At 37.8% G+C, this 22,034-nt stretch overlaps 2 protein-coding genes across 2 annotated transcripts in view; both read right to left on the reverse strand.

Moving 5' to 3' along the window:
• Positions 1-9,469, reverse strand: part of LOC118557973 (gastrula zinc finger protein XlCGF57.1-like) — a 29,704-nt gene extending 20,235 nt beyond the window's left edge. Inside the window, exons 1-2 of the mRNA XM_036128512.1 lie at positions 9,449-9,469; positions 1,153-1,177 (exon numbers count right to left, since the gene is read on the reverse strand). Of these exons, the coding sequence (XP_035984405.1) occupies positions 1,153-1,177; positions 9,449-9,469 (46 nt within the window). The remainder of the gene's footprint in view (positions 1-1,152; positions 1,178-9,448) is intronic.
• Positions 9,470-10,451: 982 nt separating this feature from the next.
• LOC118557974 (gastrula zinc finger protein XlCGF57.1-like) lies at positions 10,452-21,374 on the reverse strand. The gene is made up of 2 exons (XM_036128513.1): positions 20,122-21,374; positions 10,452-10,563 (listed from the first exon to the last, which is right to left on the reverse strand). Exons 1-2 carry the CDS (start codon positions 21,372-21,374, stop codon positions 10,452-10,454), a joined length of 1,365 nt encoding a protein of 454 aa, XP_035984406.1.
• Positions 21,375-22,034: the final 660 nt, after the last annotated feature.

Here is a 22,034-nt window from a genome sequence, read left to right on the forward strand (position 1 = left end):
TCTGATCACAATCTAATGCATCTCCAGAGTCAGAGGAGGCAGAAGAAGCCCTCAGAGACTGCTTCAGCTCCACTATGTGGGATGAACTGTGTGATCCAAAGGACAAAGGAAAACAATGGACCTGGTGAAGACCTTCTTTACCTCTGTGGTGGCATCAGCCATCTTCTATGGTGTTGTTTGTTGGAGCATCAGCTTAACCGTAGCTTAGAGGAAACGGACTGCTGCATCCTAGATGCTCTAAGGAGCGTTTCTGCAGATCTTTCCTCCCAGCTGCAGTCAGACTTTATAATCTTAGCTGCTCCCAACAGACATAATATCTGTTTAAATCATAAAGTGCTTCACAGGTCATGATCCAACCATTATTTGTTTTCACTGTTCCCAGATGTGAAGATAACTGTTTACGTCTTGCTAATCGTTGCACAGGTTCTCATTCAATCATTAACTGTTTACACTGTTCTCAAATGCTAAGGTAACTTGCACATGCTTTAGCTAGGATGAAGCCGAACTACAATATTTATTGCAGTGTTTCCTCTACCATTCAACAAGGGGCCGTCCTGCCAACAATGTTGCCCATTTTGTTGTGGCATGCAGTAAATTATTATAAGTCTGTTCACGGTTAAATTCATTAAAATTAGCCAAAGTAGCAGCAGATCGCTCATTGGACAATAAAGGAATACTTCTTATTAACTTCTGCATTTAGTCTAAATTATGGCAGGATTGGTCCTCTATAGCCGACAGCCAGAAGAAAACTTGCCAACATCTTTCTAGACAAGATAAACCAAAAAGTGATGTGTGGAGGAACTTTCCCATGCAGATAGACAAGAATAACTTGATGTTGAATGTTGCTACATGCTAAGCTAGCATTAGCATCTCCTATGCTACATGCTAAGCTAGCATTAGTACCTCCTATGCTACATGCTAAGCTAGCATTAGCATTGCCTTTGCTACATGCTAAGCTAGCATTAGTACCTCCTATGCTACATGCTAAGCTAGCATTAGCATCTTCTATGCAGAGCTGCAGGCTTAGCCAGTTTTCTGGGGGAAACCCTGCAACGAGTTCTGATGAAGAGGAGGAATCCATCAGCTGCTGAAAACGTCTCCTAAACTTTAGCTCCATCCACACAGTTAGCATGAAGAAGGAAATCTACAAACCTGATGGGTCCTGCAGAACTCTGGGCTGGAAAACATCCCCCATCATTGGTGTCTCCTCTGCTGCGTCCTGCCGCTCTTTGAGCTCCTGCTTCCCTCCAGTTTCTCCGCTGTGCCTCCAGCTGCTGGACTTCTTTCCAGACTTCATCACCTGCAGCAGCTCCTGCTCTCTTTCAGATTCACTCCCGATTCTGGCCTCACAGCAAAACAAGGACAAAGAACCCGGAGGGATCACCGTGGCTGTGCTGCTGGGAAGAGGTAACGGAAACAACGGAACCGGAAATTCTTCTTCTTCTTTTTGTTTAATGGCAGATTGCTACTTGCGCTTTTAGTTGCATACCGCCACCTACTGTACAAGAGTGTGTAGCATGAGCCATGTCAATATTCTTAATATTTTTTATAACAGCTTTCTGTATTTCCTTTATCCCCTCTCCTGTTGTTTCTATTAATCCTTTCATATTCCACTCCATTCCTATTTGTCTTGTCTTTTGTTTTAATCTTATCCTTTCTTCGTCATATTTCCTACAACATAATAAAACATGTTCAACATTTTCTATTACTTTACATTCTATACATTCATCGGTTTCACTTTTCTTTAATAAAAATCATGTTTTATTTAACCCAGTGTGATCAAATCTTAGTCTAGTCAAAATAGTCTCCTGTCTTCTATTCTTTCTAATCACACCCATGTCAATGGTAAATTTCTGCACACTTTAATAATTTCTTCCACTTTTATCCATGTTCCATCTTTCCTGACATTCTTTTCTTAATTTCTATTTAAATTATTGTCTTAGCTTCTCCTTAACATATGGTATGTTTATAATATAATTAGTTCTAATTAATTTTTTAGTTATTTGGTCTGCTCTTTCATTTCCAATTATTCATACATGGGCAGGAACCTAACAAAACCTTACATTTATGTAAAGTTTTTCTGGCCTCAGTTACCTAGAAATCCAGTGCTGGTACTGAAGCCCACAGATATGTATAAGATGTCTATGGGTAGCACTATCCCTACCATCAGCTCATTTGCGTGTGCGCGAACAGAATAACTTCCCGTAGGAAATATTTTGTATTTCTTACTTTTTTATTCTTTTTTATTTTTTCGAGGCAGGGGTTTCTTTTTGCATATCTTTGTATTTGTGGCAGTATTGCATATTCTAAAAATTAAACAACAGAAATACATAAAAAAAATACATAGATTTTTGTTTTTTTAATAGCAAAAATGTTTCCCAGTTGTGGTTAGGGAAATAAAAATATATAAACCATTTCTTAAAGTACATACACCCCCAGCTATAAACACATATAGGAATACAGAAATGTATTTGATTTTAAATTTTTTCAATAATTTATTTGATTTGCATACGTATGTATTTTGTGCTTAATAAATGTATTTTAATAAGGTATGCCTTCGCTTTGTGTGTGTTCTTTGTTCTATTCCCTGTTCGTATAAAACAAACAAAAAAAAACAATGCGGCTACTATAATGACGAGGTCTTCTCTGGTTTATGATGTGTACACCAGAGGGCGCTAAAATCTCAATCGATAATTTTAATTTTCTAATAAAATAAATGTTTAGAACAAGATTATTTGTATAACGAAATTCACAGTATTAAGGGTAAAATATTGTTTTCAGTCCTGTTTGAACAAGCAATACAACTAACAGAGTGCATTCAGACAATACAGATAAACGTTACGCAATGATATCTTCCTGAACTTGTGAGCATATCCGATGATGACGTCAAGCAATACAATGGAGAGAATGTAAAACGTATCAATTTCTTTCAGAAAAGTCTTCAATATTTTATTGACGATATAGTTTAGCATTATTTAATGATTCAAGTATAGAAATAAGTATTTTCAGTACCGTAACTCAATTATTTTTGTGCCGACCTGGAAGTTATTCTGTTTGCGCTTGCGCAAATGAGCTGATGGTATGGATCGTGCTACCGGTACGGATCGGGTAGTGACAAGCCACGTCGGCCCAGCGGCCGGCAGCGTCCAATGGGGCGTCTACGTATATAATGTCTATGCTGGAGCCTGCCATGCCCGGCCCTATAAAAGGAAGTGGAAACTTTCACTTCCTGTTTGACAGTCTGACCTTTGACCTGATCCGGTTTGAATGGAGGAAGCACATGGAGCAACCATTTGGATAAGTACACTTTGAGCTCAGGAGGTGACTTTAAACCTGTAACTGTATTAATGTGACTGAATGTGGAGTTCTGAAACTTCTGAAGAAGGTTTAGATGTGAGGAGACCTGAAGCTGCTGCTTTTGGTTCTCCAGCTTCTGGATCAGTCAGATTGGTTGAGAGGTTGGATTCAGATCACAGTTTGTTGCATTGAAACACTAAAAGAGGTCATTCAGATCCAAGGTTCTTCTAGCTCAGCTTTGCTGGTTGGTCTGTTTGCTGAGGAGCTTTCACAACATGTTGGTGCTAGCATGTGGAGCAGAACATGCTAACTGCTTTGACCTTCTTGGAGATGTTTGACTGTGTTCAGAGACTCTGGTTCAGTTGTGATGTTGAGTTTCTGAAGGTTTGTTGAACTTCTTTGAGCAGTTTAGCTAAATTTAGCATGTTGAACTCAGATGTATTATAAGTTGTTGCTGAAGCTCAGATCAGATGCTGCTGTTGAACCAATGTGGATGATCTGTTTTAGAGTTTCTATGGAAGGAAATGAGATTTGAATCAAGCTTTGAAAGTATTTCAATTGAGAAGATCCAGAAGCTGAAGAAGTAAAGCAGCAGGTCCTCCTCAGATCCAAAGTTTCTACTCTACTTCTCCTGATTTTACTCCACATTCCCAGTCACATTGATCCAGTTTCAGGTTTAAAGTCACTGGTGCCAAAGTTGAGCAGCAAGTGAAGAAACACAAGCAGTGGAGGTGTGTCAGCAATAAAAAGTCAGCTCTGCAAAGAGCATAACCCCCTCCATTAACCTCCTGAGAAGCCGGGGAGGGGACACGGCCCCCTCACCCACTCCCTACAGTGGGACATACTTACCTCTCCAGGTCACAGCACAGGCTGGAGTTGAACCCAGGACCTACAGCTCCGGTATCTTCTGGTCACAGACACTTCCTCCACACCATCTGGTCTGCTCCCCTCTCAGTGTTCTTCTCTTGGTGCTTTTTAATGTTTCAGTCAGAATCCTGGACTCCTCAAAATACAGAATCTAAGGTTCTTCTCAACAAATCAGCAGCTAAATGCTGCCTGATACTGAGTTGAACCCAGAGCTTCTGGCTCTCTGTTCTATGGTTCATCATGTTGAGCTACATTGACTCACCTCTTTTATATGTTGTTTAAATTTCTCTCATATTGTTCAGTTTTGGGTTTATTTAAAACAAAGAGTTTGTCATGACCTCCATGGTTCTGATTTCTGAACAAACACCTTGAGCTATCCAAACAGACATCTTACCACTGTATCCTAAAGCCTTCTCAGTCATGATCTCTGATCTATCGGCTCAATATGACAGATGGCACTGACAGCTGGACATTAGTGGCTATAAGGGATTTTCTTTAAACTTTACCAACCAAAGCCAATTTGAACTTCATTAAAGAATTAGAGAAATGGCTAAAGTTGTTAAGCTATCTCAACATAACTTATGCTAAAGACTTATTATTATCAGTTCTGTGGTCAGTTGAGGAATTGAACCAGGACACTAGATGTTCTCAGTCCTTCAGTCCATCATACTAAGCTGTTAGGTCAACTGTCTTCTTCTCTGGAACTTTTCACACTTGGGCTCTTAATGTCTTCTCAGGCTTATACAACAAATGATTCTGTCTAGAAAAGAAACTGGCCTGGTAGCTTTTACTTCTTTACTCTTGAGTATTTCTGTACTGAACCACTAAAGGGACACTGAAGAGAAAAAAAAAAAAAAACTTTCTCATGCGCACCAGAAAGTATGTGGTGCGCAGCAGATACTTTCTCGCATGAACGCACGAGTATTTCGGACAACCGTGTTCATTAAAATGGATGCAGATTAACTCATTAGGCTGTATTTTCAGTTTGGGCTATCGTACCATACAAAGACATTGCTGCATTCCTTGCAAGACGTCACCGTTATGTTGTCTGAACTTCACTTAAAACATATTCTGAAGTCCTGTGTTGTACTACACCCTACATTACAAAGTGTGTCCCAACCCTTTTGTTAAAGGACAACATCCATGAGCAAGACAGTACAGGCTCATATGAAAACGTCATGGCAGATTGGAACAGTTTTATTGAGAAGTAAAGTTGTAGTGCTAAGTGTTATTGACATTCAGGTTTGTGTTGAAAAGTTTTGACCTGAGGGCTGTAAAGTTGACATTTACATTTAAATCCTCATTTTTCAGATATACACACCGTTTTTTTAATCATCAACACATTATGTGCCTCAAATGTTCCGCTTAATATTTGAGGATGTGTTGCTTTAGGTGTTGGTTTACCAGTTCTGACAGAAACACAAAATAAGTTTGACAATTTGTGTTGTCATTCATGAAAAATGGCATTGAAAAAAAAGTTTTATTTAGGAGAAACAAATTAAATAAAGTTCTATACACACGTGGACAAAATTGCTGGTACCCCTCATTTAATGAAAGAAAACCCCACTATCACAATCACTGCAATCAAACGATTCCTGTAACAAATTAGTCCACGTGTGTATGTACACGGTATACTGTGCCAGATTTTCTTGTGTGTAAATACTTTGTCCTGTGTTAAGATAAATACTCCAATAATGATTCTTGAAAGCATTACATTCATTCTATTTAGTTGCCCTGGTTTAAAGATTTTTTTCTATAAAAGTGATTGAAAACGAAGACTGAAAGAAACATTAACAGGCTTGTCTTGAGTTACCTACTTAACGTACTTGAAATAAATATTTCACTTGTATAAAGCCTGGATTTTCTTTTTTCAAGAATCTTACTTAGTGCAATTGTCTAACTGAACTGGCAGATTATTTCACTTAGTTTGAAGAGATTCAGACTAATACCTAGCATTTTTAACTTGCTTTTAGATGGCAAATTTTTGCAGTGTTCTAACAGTAACCAGTCTTCTTAAACAGATGATGATGATGATGATTTTGTTTTATTTGTATTTAACAGAAGATGGTGTATACACACGTCCAAAATAAAAAATGTGTACAACAAAGACAATTAATCTGTTTAATATTCAGGGTTAACATGTGTATACATTGTATTTCATCACATAACAGCTGCTGGTTTTATTGCTTCCCTTGATTTCAAACTTTGCCGTTACACTGTTACAATATCTAACAGATCTATTTGCTGTAGACAACAAAGGCCAAAAGGGCTAAATGTGGTTAAGGCTAAAGGGCTCTTAACCACATGGATGACCAACAACTCCTGTAATATGTGAAAGGGTAAATGGTGCTTACAACCACATGCTCTGTTCTCTGCGGACATTTTTCTTAATTTCAGTGAGGTGGGCTTTGCTTATAGGTCATGTAATGCAAAGGATTGTGGGATTCCTCATAGCTCCTTAGCACCGGTAAGGGACATCCTGAAGTCTATATGCTAAAGAAATTATGACAGGAAGTATATAGGCTCATTTTCTACTTCCTTTCTTACTGACCGCATTATTCGGACATTCCCACCCTGGCTAAAGAGTTCTTATTTAAATGAGGTTTTCTAATGGGACAATAAAATAAATCAGCCAAGATATCAGGAAGAGTATTATGGACTTGTACAAGTCTGGCTCATCCTTGGGTGCAATTTCTAAATGCCTGAGGGTGACACGTTCATCTGTTCAAACAATTATACGCAAGTATTAACACCATGGGACTGTCCTAAGGAACGAGACTGCTTTTTTGTCATAGACACAAACATGATGCTTGTGATCTAAGCATATTTTCACAGGGTGTTTTCTTCAAATATAACATTTTAAAGCTCCAAAAAAAAAGAAAAAAAAGTGAGAAGACTGAAATAAAATTCAAGTGAACCTCATTTGGTCCATTTATATGATTAAAGACTTTCAATTGGTTACATTTTAGCACAACACACATCTTAATGAAACCATTGACCGAAAACCAAGAAACATTCTTATGAATACCTGCTTTAGGCTTTGTTACACACAGTCAAGCCATTCATTAATAACCTCTTGACAACTAGTGAGAAGGATGAGCCTGTCTCTCCCCACACAGTTTATTCTTGGAGGCATGGATGAAGACCACTAAGGTCTTCTGATTCATGTCTAATCTGGTAAATGGCTTGTTTTTGTACAACAATGCAAGTAGTCGCTTTACAACTTGTATCAAGTTGACTTCCTATAACCTACCAACTGGAACAAACTTCCCGAAGACTGTAAAAAGTGCTTAAAAGCCTGAGATCTTTTACATCAAGATGATAAACACATTCGCTTGAGAATGACTTTGAGTGTTCTAGTTAAGCTTTTAACTGAAAGATCATTACTTTAAATTTGTAGTCCAATTGTTTATAAAATCATTATATGCCCTTAGTTTCAGTTGCATTGTCCTTGTACTGAAATGTGCTATACAACAAACTTGCCTTGTCTTGCAGTGTGTGGTTTTTCATGTGTCTGTTTAAATTAGATTTGTCTTTAAATCTTTGTTCACATAGATCACAACAGAATGGCTTCTCTCCTGTATGAACTCTCATGTGTCTTTTTAAATCAGATTTGGTTCTAGATCTTTTTCCACATGAATCAAAACAGAATGGCTTCTCTCCTGTATGAACTCTCATGTGTCTTTTTAAATCAGATTTGTTGCTAAATCCTTGTGAACATATATCACAACAGAATGGCTTCTCTCCTGTATGAACTCTCATGTGTCTTTTTAAATCAGATTTGGTTCTAGATCTTTTTCCACATGAATCACAACAGAAAAGCTTCAGTCCTGCATGGATTTTCATGTGTGTGTTTAAATTAGATTTTTGGCTAAATCTTTGTCCACACAGATCACAACAGAAAGGCTTCTGTCCTGTATGGATTCTTATGTGTCTGTTTAAAGCTCCCCTTTCACTAAATCTTTGTCCACACAGATCACAACAGAAAGGCTTCTGTCCTGTATGGATTTTCATGTGTCTGTTCAAAAGTGATCTGTGGTAAAATATTTTTCCACATAGATCACAACAGAAAGGCTTCTGTCCTGTATGGATTCTCATGTGTGTGTTTAAATTTTCTTTTTGACTAAAGCTTTTTCCACATAGATTACAACAGAAAAGCTTCTCTCCTGTGTGTATTCTCATGTGTCTGTTTAAAGCTGATTTTCCCATAAATGTTTTGCCACAGTCTTTGCAGCTAAACTTAACTCCTGTTTGGCCTTTCCTACATTTATTCTTCTTTGTAAAACATTTCTTATATCCAGAGTCTGATACGTGTTTCAGTTTAGAGAGAGGGTGCTCTACGTCACTGTCTTCTTCATCCTCCTCAGTGTCTTCAGCCTTTGAAGAAATAGAAGCACCTCCATGATCTTGTGTCTTGATGGATTCTTTTCCATCATTCTCTCCTGGAAGCTCTCTGCCTTTAATTTGGTCTGGGACATGCAGGTCGGCAAAAGGTCTGTGGTCTAAAGAAGCTTCTTCTTTAATAATCAGCTTCTCCTTAACATCTGCAGGAAACATGGAAACATATTTGCACATTAGAAAACATTTAGATCTTAGCCAGAACTGAGGCACACTTTAAGATATATTTAGGAAATTTTGTTAGATTAAACACAGAATAAAATTACATGACTGTTATAACCCCTGCAAAAACCTTAAAGTGCTGATGAAACGATATTGACCTTTTCAGCCACGCTTTTAAAACAAAATATTAGGCTAGGTCCAATGAGCTTAATGTCCAAATATATAGCACACCAGATTATAAGGCGCACCATTAATTTTTGAGAAAATTTAAGGGCTTTAAGTATCCCTTCTGGTCCGAAAAATAAGGTAATAAAATTAGAGCAAGGAGATGTCATTTTATTTTAATGTAGAAGTTTTGACTATTCTGCCACAACATGACAACTACAGTATTTTGATATAATTTTCTGATTAATTCCTTCTAAACACTCGCCAAATTATGTGAAAATGTTAACCCATCCAAAGCTCTTTTTCTAGCCTAATGTGGTCAAAATTACCCAGATGGGAAACTTTGTATTTTGGGATTTTACTGAGATTTCTTTGCAGTACTGTAGGAGTGGTCTAAGAGCCCCTGTTCAGCCTGAAACAAATAAAATGTTTGCTCAATAAGTCCGCACTCAGGAAAAAAAAAAAGAATGCCCCCTGCCTTTTCCCCCAGTGTCCTGTCTAGCAATGTGGCAATAAGAATTGTTATCTTAATGGCCAAATAGAGCTCGACAGATTTTACTTTCACAAGTGGAGCCGTCATTTTTCGACACAGTGCTCCGCTTGATTCATGCATGTAAAGTTTTATTGTGATTCATGCGGGAGGTATTTCAAATTATGTGGACACTACAATGGGAAAGTAGGAGAGTAAAGGAAGAACAAGAAGAGAACAAATGCAAAGAAGAGAAAAAAAGAGGAGATAAAAGGGAGCAAGCTATGTTGAAGTGGCACTGGCCATGGGCCCCAGGGCCTGCATAACCCCAAGGGGCGCCCCGCCACCCGGCGGGAGCCCCGACCGAGCCCCGGGGGGCCAGGCCAGCCTAAAATATTTTGACTAAAATATTTGAGTTACTAAGTGAATTGTGAAAAATGTTTTTGTCTCTTTTCTTTCCAGCTTCTGGGAGGTGATGCAAAAGTTTATTCTGATCATAATCATTATCATTGTCATTATTTAAAGAGCACTTTAACACAAGGCACAACAAAGTGCCAAAAGTCAGAAATACATCGGATAAGAAATAACATCCAATACAGGGGTTAAAGTTCTCTGTCGCTGCAACGGATTTCCGTCATTTGGAAAATGAGCACAAAATGTTCCGTGTAGACTTTTTATTCAAGATTTTAAACAGAAGCTGTGCTCAACCAATGAAATCTAGCAGAGCCGGGACATTAGCCAATCAGAAAGAGAGTAGGGCAGGTCTTTGCAACCTGATTTTGCTCAATGATTTTAACTTTTAGAAGTCAAACTGACCACAGATGGTATAAATGAAAGTAGCTGTGGTCAAAGGTTTCTTTGGATTTATGTGAACCAGCAGGTCATAAAGTTCAACGCATAGAACAGCTGACAACAACTTCCCTCGGTAAGCGTGTCTGTCGCTTTGCACAAAGGACGCCGAACTGAGAGCTGTTGGAGTAGAATGCAGACGAAGCATAAGCTAATTGTATGCTAACTGCAAAGAGGCATACAGCTCCTCACCCTTCCCTCCCCTGGGTTCTTCTGATCACAATCTAATGCATCTCCAGCCTGTTTACAAGCCGCTGGTGATCAGGGAGCCAGAGGTAACACGCAGAATGAGGAGATGGTCAGAGGAGGCAGAAGAAGCCCTCAGAGACTGCTTCAGCTCCACTATGTGGGATGAACTGTGTGATCCAAAGGACAAAGGAAAACAATGGACCTGGTGAAGACCTGGTGAAGCTGAACTACAATATTTATTGCAGTGTTTCTCCTACCATTCAACAAGGGGCCGTCCTGCCAACAAAGTTGCCCATTTTGTTGTGGCATGCAGTAAATTATTATAAGTCTGTTCACGGTTAAATTCATTAAAATTAGCCAAAGTAGCAGCAGATCGCTCATTGGACAATAAAGGAATACTTCTTATTATCTTCTGCATTTTGTCTAAATTATGGCAGGATTGGTCCTCAATAGCCGACAGCCAGAAGAAAACTTGCCAACGTCTTTCTAGACAAGATAAACCAAAAAGTGATGTGTGGAGGAACTTTCCCAGGCAGATAGACAAGAAAACTCGATGCTGAATGTTGCTACATGCTAAGCTAGCATTAGTACCTCCTATGCTACATGCTAAGCTAGCATTAGCACCTCCTATGCAGAGCTGCAGGTTTAGCCAGTTTTCTGGGGGAAACCCTGCAACGAGTTCTGATGAAGAGGAGGAATCCATCAGCTGCTGAAAACGGCTCCTAAACTTTAGCTCCATCCACACAGTTAGCATGAAGAAGGAAATCTCCAAACCTAATCGGTGCAGCAGAACTCTGGGCTGGAAAACATCCCCCATCATTGGTGTCTCCTCTGCTGCGTCCTGCCGCTCTTTGAGCTCCTGCTTCCCTCCAGTTTCTCCGCTGTGCCTCCAGCTGCTGGACTTCTTTCCAGACTTCATCACCTGCAGCAGCAGCTGCTCTCTTTCAGATTCACCAACAACACAAGGACAAAGAACCCGGAGGGATCAAAATGGCTCTGCGTTACGGAAGAAAGAAAGGACCCACGGAACCGGAAATTTATTCTTCTTCTACTTTAATGGTGCATAGCAAAACACTTAATGTCACATTACCGCCATCTATTGTTGTGGAGTATGGCGTGAATGTTGCTCAAAAACAAACCTGATCATATTAGACAAATGATTCTGTCTAGAAAAGAAACTGGCCTGGTAGCTTTTACTTCTTTACTGTTGAGTGATTCTGTACTGAACCACTAAAGAGACAATAAAGAGAAATAAAAAAAAATATATATAGATATACTTTCTCGTGCGCACCAGAAAGTATCTTGTGAACACCAGATACTTTCTCGCATGATCGCACGAGTATTTCGGACAACCGTGTTCATTAAAACTGATGCAGATTAACTAATTAGGCTGTGTTTTCAGTTTGGGCTACCATACCATACAGCAATACGTTGCTGCATTCCTTGCAAGACATTACCGCTATGTTGTCTGAACGTCACTTAAAACATGTTATGAAGTCCTGGGGTCCGTTCTTCGTACGTCGCTAACTCAGTTAGTAGGATTTCATTGTTGACGATTTGGCATGATCTTGGATCGTTTGGTTCTTCGAAACTCATCCTGGACTTGTTGTCATAGCAACATGTGCGCAAACTTAAGCCTGCTCGCGAACAGGCTTATTTCATGTAAACAGGATTAGATCGCAGCTGTATAAACGCAGAAGATAGGGAAGTCTGTGCAGCCAGTGCACTTAGACCACCTAGTGGCAGAGGACGGAACAGAATTGTGGAACGCAATTTTTTAATGTTTAAGAAAAGACGAAACAAATAATACTTAGTTCCTGTCGTTTTATTTTAAAAATATATATATTTATAAAGAAAAAATAGCAAGCCATGTTTTGCCTGCAATAAGAGATAGTTATGTAAAGTCAGTAATACTACTTTCAAATGGTGTACAGGGGCGTAGGAAGGTTTTAAAATGGGGGGGGGGGGGGGGGGGGGGGCAAATAAGATAGATAAGGTATTATAGCCAAATGGCAAGCGGAGCGAACCAAAAAATCTTTTGGGTCCATAGGCAAGGAAAAGTGAAATGCACCCCTATTTAACATGTTTAATGAGCATGCTAATTAAAGAAGCAATCAGTACATCTACATCTATATCAGCACTGTAGGCTTAAGAGTTATTTTTTCGAGGCACATCATTATCTTCTCAACATTTAGGAGGTATTTACCAAACAAAGAACTACCACAAGAGGCAACAGATATTGACAGATTAAATTTGGTAGTATCTCAAAGACAAAGAACAATGTTTAAATATAAAATTGTTACATACTGTTCAATAAATGATAAGCTTTTTTAATTAAGAGTCATTTTCATTTGAAGGTCCTTTTATGGGGGCCGCCATCTTGGTGAAGAACAGTACTGCCTCCTCCCAGTTTGTGACGTCACTGTGCAGTATCAGCTGTATAGCAAGTCCCAATGCCCTATCTTTCCCTTTGTAAATAAATACCGTTTACATGCCAAAATATGTTTTTAACCTCTTAAACAAAGATAGACGTGGTATTAAGCGTTTAAATTTAAATTAATACTAATTTTACATTTTAGTGACATAAAAAGATAAAAAATAAGCATTAAAGTACGGTTTATAGGTTGGGTTCTGCAATGTTATAAGATGAGTATAAAACTGATCTTTAGAACCAATCTCTGCTCCAAATGGTGATCTGCACCGCCTAATCTACTTTCAGCAGTTATCATCAGTTATTGCAGCCGTAAACTGCAGAAAATACGGGCAGAGCGGCTCCTTCTGAGTTTACTCTGCTCCTGCTGTCACGATGAGCTGCAGCGCATTATGAGGCAGAGGGATATTTCGGCATCGCTTTTGTTTAGACCCCATAAAAATCGACTTCACGTTCAGAAACAAGCCCAAAAAAAACCCTGCAACCCGCAACTCACAAAATTTACAAGCGACTTTAGAAAAAAATAAGACCAAAGTCGTATAAAATAAGTGGGCTTCACAACAGTGAGCAACAGGGGTGATTCTAGGATCTGACCTTTAGGGGTGCTCAGCCCCCAGTGTTGACTGTGATTCCTGGCATGAACAACAGGCTTTCCATTTTTAGTCCAGATGTAAGATTCTTAGAGTTGACTCATTTTTGAGCTAAAGATCATCAAACAAGCTACAATATAGGCCCATCCAAAGGCACTGACAACTAGATTGAAACGTTTTCACGCGATAAAACCTTGTGCATTTGTAAAAACTTTCGGTTCAATCTGCTGGCTTAATAGCTTTAACGACCGCCCATTACTAAGGGGTGGACCTGTTTCTGTTGAATTTGCATGTTATCTAAGCCATTACAAGGCCTTTGTTGGCAGTAGTATAAAGCTTGGTACTCCACATTACTCCAGACTTTTTTAATTGAGAAAGCTTCCTGGAGAGGAAGCGAAACGTCTTCAACTACGGAAAACAAGTCCAGTTGCTTTGTTTTTTACTTTTTTTTGGAATGACCATGACCTGGATGACTGAGAATCTTCACCAGCAACTTGTGCATTTGTAAAACCTGCATGATGGCAATAGTTAGACTAGCTATATTGATAAAAGTGAGGAATAATTTCCCTAAAGACAAAAAACTAACCGCTTTCTTGAAATTTAATTTCTATGGTTTAACAGAGCAAAACATGGTAGCCCACAAAAACCTTTTGCTGCAAAGTGTTTGTCAGCTGGCTGAAAAAAGGGCTGCTACTACTACACAAATTTAGCAGTCTGGATATATACCCAGTTGTGGAGAAGCATTTATATACTCATAAAAGTTGGATACCGAGAAGATGCCCACACATGTTACTTATTAACTAGGTCCCAGTAAACAGTACATAGTCATACCAGATGTAAACAATTTACACATACAAAGAGTACTGAAGCTTAACCCATATTAAACAAAATAATAATAATGAATTTGAACATTAAAAGATAGTGAAATAACCAGTAGATTTAGATTAAATAAAAAAAATAATTAAAAATTTAATTAAGAGAAAACAAACAAATTAATAATAAGAATTGAATTAAATGACAGTAACACTATCAATTAATTAGACAGCCAAATACTTCTTGTGCATATTGACAGCTTTTTTATTGTTGTATGTATCAAAATAATGGAAAAAGTTCAAATTAAATTTTATCTCAAAAGTGGGGGGGCAAAACATACCTTTTGCCACCCCTGTCCAAAAAGTGAGGGGGCACTTGCCCCCCTTGCCCCCCCTATTCCTACGCCACTGGTGTATTAGAACTTACTCTGAAAGTCCTTTTGAAGCAACTCGATTTCTAGTGCATTTTTTCTCGTTTTCAAGTTGTGGAGTTCAATTTCTCTACTTAATTTGTGGGGTTTTTTTTCAGGTCAAAATACTAAATTTTTTGTTGAAGATGCCGTTTATATAGGGAACGGATGGCACCCTGTGTCATTTTGTGAAAGAAAAAGAAAGGGTGAAACATGCCTCATGCAACAAGAGTAAAAAGAACATGTTTTTTTCAGCCTTTTTCTTAGTGGCTGTTATAAACAGACAAACACATCATTTAACAGTGGCTTTTAAAAAAGAGGAGGAAGTTGCTTTTTAAAATACAGTATAATAATTAAAGACTACCATTTTGTAGAATATTCTTGTACTTCACTGTTTTCCCCATGTTCTAGTGGCTCCCGTGGAGGCTCTGACATAAAAGAACAAAATAAATATGAAATTATTAAAATGCAAAAATTCGTACTGTAGAAAGTGATAGAAACATCTACCATGGACAGTATTTATGCATTTAATTTGTCTGCTGCTTTTTGCCCGCCCTCTCTCCTGGCTTTAGCAGACTTTGAGGTGTTCACTGTCATTTTAATTAATGACTCAAATTCGGCATAACCCTCCATTAAAAGCTCTTGTTCTGCTTGGGAGAAAAATTGTGGGCGTTCTTTGGCCATGCTGAACAGCCAATAGCAGCGTCGCTGATCGTTGTTTCTGATATCGATAGATTTCCCCTTTTAAACAAACGCATGAATGCGCAGTTGTCTCAGATAACTCAATCCAGCCATACTAATCGTAAACAACAGGTGTGTTCGAAGAACCCAATTAGCCGGATCATGATTAGCCGGATGAAATCATCTTGGATGTGTCATTTGATCTCGGATGTTTTAAGCAACGTACAAAGAACGGACCCCTGTATTGTATTTTGGCGCAAAAGATACACAAACCTTCAATATGTTGTGGCATTCATTCAACAGTAGGGGGCACTTTTATAATAGAGTAGTTTTATGGAGCAAGTAAGTCTCATGCAACCCAGTTCATCATTACATAATTTAGAGATGGTCTATACTGTAAACTGCAGCCTCATCTGTAGCAATTCACTTGGTTCATCAGTGTGAAGTTGTCTCTTGACTCCAATATGTGTCACAGACAGATGCGTGGGTTCTAAGATGTGCATATTTTTTATTTTTTTTTCTGGGGAAAGTAGCTGCTGACAGATTATCTCCTCCTGCTAAATGGTTTGTTGTAACACCTTATCATTATCAGTAAAGTGTACAATTTCTTGCTAACAGTTGGATAATATTGGTAATCAGAATGTTCTAAATTTATTAATCAAGTCACTCAAGCCAATGCTGTCCATGGTGCTGAAAACGTGATAGCTAGTAGGATGATCATCTTTAGCCTGTTCTGCAAGACAAAAAACCATGCTTGGAGCAGGACTTTTAACACACACACACACACACACACACACACACACACACACACACACACACACACACACACACACACATATATATATATATATATACATATATATATATATATATATATATATATATATATATATATATATATATATATATATATATATATATATATATATATATATATATATATGGTGCGCACAACAAACTAAGCGATGCACACGAGAAAGTATCTTCTTCTTCATTTCCTCTTTAGTGTCCCTTTAAGGGCTCAGTGTTTCTGAATTAAGCCAATAAGAATTCAATTAGTTGATTTCCCGCATAATTTTTGCCATGCAAAAAAAAAAAAAAACAAAGCTGAATAAAAAACTGTTCTATGGTCTCATCTTCCCCCAAAGGGTTTTTCTCCTCCCTCCTGCTCCTTCCTGTTCTTCTCATCTCATATCTTCCTTTGAGTATTTTACATCCATCATGCTTTCATATTTTTGTCACGTGTCTTTCATTTACTTTCTTATCGTGTCCTTTATTTCTGTTCTCCTAAACCTAAAATCAGTATCAACTAAAACATTTAGGGCTTTGCTCTAATATCAGCCATTTCATTCCCCTTAACCCCACAGTGGGCTGGTACCAATACAAAGTTAACAGTGAGCGCCATCATGTTGATTCAATACAGTGTTTGTTGTCTCTAAACTAATACGTTTAGTCTACTATCTGGCTGTGCTGTAAAATGGCCAAAGATTATTTAGAGTCAGAGCAAGTGAGTGATCTTAATGGTCTCACCTCTGCACCCACTGAGCAGCTAACAGTATCAACAGCATTTCTCCTGTAGAAACTGAAACTCCATCCTGAACTCTTTTCCCTACTTTGATGAAAAATATTGGGACGATGAAAGTGATCTCAACCTGATTAATTGTATTTTCTGAAGCATCTGTGCTTATATGTACATCATGATAATACCAGATTATATATTCCTGCACTGCATATGTATTCAACATAAAAGATCTGTCCATGTCCTTCTTTTTAATAATGTAAAATCAATCAACTGCAGCCGCAGGAAGCCTCCATTGTAGTTGAACTCACGTGGACAAAGATGTTGGTACCCCTCTGTTAATGAAAGAAAGACAATAGTAACAACAATAAGTGCTGATATAACTTGATAATTATTCTCCTCGTGAGCAAACTGCTCCAGTTGTCTCAGGGTGCCTTCTCCAGACGGCCCGTCTCAGCTTCTTCCATCCATGTTTAACAGGATTTAGATCAGTGCTCATAGAAGGCCACTTCACAATAGTCCAATATTTTACTCTTAGCCGTTCTTGGCTGCTTCTAGCTGTTTTGGGTCATGATCCTGTTGGATGGCTGGTAGGCAGATAGATAGATGTATGTTTATTTTTATATATTTTAAAGCTTTATAAACCCTCTCCATACTCTTTAAAGTTCTTTCTCACTTTGTTTTTTACCTAGATTATTTTCTTCAAATATTTTTATCGAGAAGTCAAATGATTTTACATGGTAGCTCTTACATTTTACAAAAATGAGATGCTTAGTGTTTTTGTTCTACATTAACAACACATAAATGCAACAAAAAATGTACTGTAACAGTAAAACAAGAATTAAAGCAGATGACTAAAACTGAGGGACCCCCTGTAGACTTTACTGCAGTCACATCAATTGGTGAAATAGAAATACACTCCCTCCAAACAATCTTTTTGGGAAGTGAATATTGGACACAAAGGACTCTGGAGAGAGTGTGATATTTTGATAGCGATATGTTGGTGATTTAATGTTCAGCCCCCGTAAAGACTCACTCTTAACAGTGATTAAAGTACAAGTTCTTAGGTATTTCATTGGTAGCCATATTTGGCATTTTTACATGGCATGTTTCAACCTACAAAAACAACATTATATGAAAAAAGGCTCTAGCGTTTTATGTCTGTCATCAATATTGTGGGGGAAATACATAATTGTGGCTGAGTATTTGGACTCATGGTGACTTTTTAATTTCTCAGTCTCTGAAGAAATATTTGTGTCCTTTTGTCATTTTAGCAAACAGAAGGTCCAGCTGTGTACCTTCAGAGGAGATCTCTGCCCTGTCTTGCTCTTGGATGAGCCTCACTGTCTCCTGGCAGGTGGAATCTCTCACATTACAACATTTGCAGAAGACAACCTTGGTGAAGCTTTGCTATATCTGATGACAAACTACTACAGCATACAGTTCAACTCTACAAAGTATGTCCCAAGCCTTTTGTCTGTCATTCAGACTGAAGTGTTAAAGGACAATATCCAGCAAGACAGCACAGGCTCATACAAAAACATCATGGCAGATTGGAACAGTTTTATTGAGAAGTACATTTAAATCCTTATTTTTCAGATATACACATCATTTTTTTATCATCAAGGCATTATGTGCCTCAAATGTTCTGCTTAGTATGAGGATTTGTTGCTTTAGGTGTTGGTGTACCAGTTCTGACAGAAACACAAAATAAGTTTACAATGACAATTTGTGTTGACATTCATGTGTACAGTGACTGAAAAAAATGTTTTAATTTGGAGAAACAATTTAAATAAAGTTCTATACACACCCCGACAAAATTGTTGGTACCCCTCGTTTAATGAAAGAAAAACCCACAATGGTTGCAGAAATAACTTGACAATATTGATAAATAAAAATTTGAAGACAATGAAAAAAATGCCAGTCAGACTAATACCTAGCATTTTTGTTTGTAGATGGCAAGTTTTTGCAGTGTTCTAACAGTACCCAGTCTTCTTAAACAGTTTACATACTGATGATGATTTTGTTTTTGTTTCAATTATATGAATAGCTTTTGTTTTTAACAAAAGATGTGTACAACAAAGAAAATTAATCTGTAATATTCGGGGTAACATGTGTATACATTGTATTTCATCACATCACAGCTGGTGGTTTTATTGCTTCCTTTGATTTAAAACTTTGCTGTTACATTGTTACAATATCGATCAGATCGTGTTTGCTGTAGACAACAAAGACAGTGATGGCCGAAGTCCTCTTAACCACATGGATGACCAACAACTCCTGTAATATGTGAAAGGGTAAATGGTGCTTACAACCACATGCTCTGTTCTCTGGACATTTTTCTTAATTTCAGTGAGGTGGGCTGTGCTTATAAGTCATATCATGTAAAGAATTGTGGGATTCCTTATAGCTCCTTAGCACCGGTAAGGGAGAGAGTAGATAGATAGATAGATAGATAGATAGATAGATAGATAACCTGTGTTGATCGATCACTAACCAATATGCTAAAGGAATAAAAAAAGATTTTAACGCTTTAAATACAGAAAACATTTATTCAAAGTATGTTTTGTTTTTTTACAGGGTGTTTTCTTTAAATATAACAAATTCAAGCTTACAAGAAAATAAGTTTTGAGAAGACTGAAAGACAATCCAGTGAACCCTATTTGGTCCATTTATCAGATTAAAGACTTTTAATTGGTTACATTTTAGCACAAAAATCACAAAAAAATTTTTCAAACTGTTGGCAGAAAACAAAAAAAAATTCTTATAAAATCTTCTTCGGGCTTTGTTACACACAGTCACAGCTATTCATCAATGAAAGAAGTCTATCCAATAACTGTACCTAAATGTCGGCAGATAGTTCTTTAATTCTTCTCCTCACCGTGTCATCTTAAGGCAGGGCAGTTTTTAATTTGTTGGCTGGAATGAACACAAGGTTCATTCCAACTGAGTGTGGCTTCTTACTTATTGCGATGCGCTGCACCACCAGATACAAAGCTTGATTGCTAGCAATTGAAGACAAACACATTTTGGTCTTTCATCCCCACTGCCCATAAAGCCAAACTAAATGTAACTGTTGTCATACTTCCTTTAGACGTGTCCCTGGTCCCCCATGCATTCCATTTTAGTCTAATTGTTTATAAAAATCATTCTTTGCCCTTAGTTTCAGTTGCATTGTCCTTGTACTGAAATGTACTAAACAACAAACTTGCCTTGTCTTGCAGTGTATGGTTTTTCATGTGTCTGTTTAAATCAGATTTGGTGCTAAATCTTTGTCCACACTGATCACAACAGAAAGGCTTCAGTCCTGCATGGATTTTCATGTGTGTGTTTAAATTAGATTTTTGGCTAAAGCTCTGTCCACATAGATCACAACAGAAAGGCTTCTGTCCTGTATGGATTCTCATGTGTCTGTCTAAAGAACTTTTTATGCTAAATCTCAGTCCACATAGATCACAACAGAAAGGCTTCTCTCCTGTATGGACTCTCATGTGTGTGTTTAAATGAGATTTTCGGCTAAATCTCTGTCCACACAGATCACAACAGAAAGGCTTCTGTCCTGTATGGATTGTCATGTGTCTGTCTAAAGAACTTTTTTTGATAAATCTCTGTCCACATAGATCACAACAGAAAGGCTTCTGTCCTGTATGGATTCTCATGTGTGTGTTTAAAGAACTTTTTATGCTAAATCTCAGTCCACATAGATCACAACAGAAAGGCTTCTCTCCTGTATGGACTCTCATGTGTTTGTTTAAAGATCCTTTTTCGCTAAATCTTTGTCCACACAGATCACAACAGAAAGGCTTCTCTCCTGTATGGATTCTCATGTGTGTGTTTAAATGAGATTTTCGGCTAAATCTCTGTCCACACAGATCACAACAGAAAGGCTTCTGTCCTGTATGGATTGTCATGTGTCTGTCTAAAGAACTTTTTATGCTAAATCTCTGTCCACATTGATCACAACAGAAAGGCTTCTGTCCTGTATGGATTCTCATGTGTGTGTTTAAAGTTACTTTTTCGCTAAATCTTTGTCCACACAGATCACAACAGAAAGGCTTCTCTCCTGTATGGATTCTCATGTGTGTGTTTAAAGAACTTTTTATGCTAAATCTCTGTCCACATTGATCACAACAGAAAGGCTTCTCTCCTGTATGGATTCTCATGTGTCTGTTTAAAGATGATTTTGCCATAAATGTTTTGCCACAGTCTTTGCAGCTAAGCTTAACTCCTGTGTGGCCTTTCCTACATTTATTCTTCTTTGTAAAACATTTCTTATATCCAGAGTCTGACAAGTGTTTCAGCTCAGAAAGAGGGTGCTCTACATCACTGTCTTCTTCATTCTCCTCAGTGTCTTCAGCCTCTGAAGAAATAGAAGCACCTCCATGATCTTGTATCTTGATGGATTCTCTTCCATCATTCTCTCCTGGAAGCTCTCTGCCTTTAATTTGGTCTGGGACATGCAGGTCGGCAAAAGGTCTGTGGTCTAAAGAAGCTTCTTTAATAATCTGCTTCTCCTTAACATCTGCAGGAAACATGTAAACATATTTGCACATTAGAAAACATTTAGATCTTAGCCAGAACTGACACTTTAAGATATATTTAGGAAATTTTGTTAGATTAAATTATTTGACAGAACATGCAGAACAGCAAAACACAGAATAAAATTACATGACTGTTACAACCCCTGCAAAAACCTTAAAGTGCTGATGAAACGATATTGACCTTTTCAGCCACGCTTTTAAACAAAATATTAGGCTAGGTCCAATGAGCTTAATGTCCAAATATATAGCACACCAGATTATAAGGCGCACCATTCATTTTTGAGAAAATTTAAGGGCTTTAAGTATCCCTTCTGGTCCGAAAAATAAGGTAATAAAATTAGAGCAAGGAGATGTCATTTTATTTTAATGTAGAAGTTTTGACTATTCTGCCACAACATGACAACTACAGTATTTTGATATAATTTTCTGATTAATTCCTTCTAAACACTCGCCAAATTTTATGAAAATGTTAACCCATCCAAAGCTCTTTTTCTAGCCTAATGTGTTCAAAATTAGCCAGATGGGAAACTTTGTATTTTGGGATTTTACTGAGATTTCTTTGCAGTACTGTAGGAGTGGTCTAAGAGCCCCTGTTCAGCCTGAAACAAATAAAATGTTTGCTCAATAAGTCCGCACCCAGGAAAAAAAAAAAAG

The sequence above is a fragment of the Fundulus heteroclitus genome, chromosome 24 (assembly GCF_011125445.2).
Source record: "Fundulus heteroclitus isolate FHET01 chromosome 24, MU-UCD_Fhet_4.1, whole genome shotgun sequence".
Taxonomy (NCBI): Eukaryota; Metazoa; Chordata; class Actinopteri; order Cyprinodontiformes; family Fundulidae; genus Fundulus; species Fundulus heteroclitus.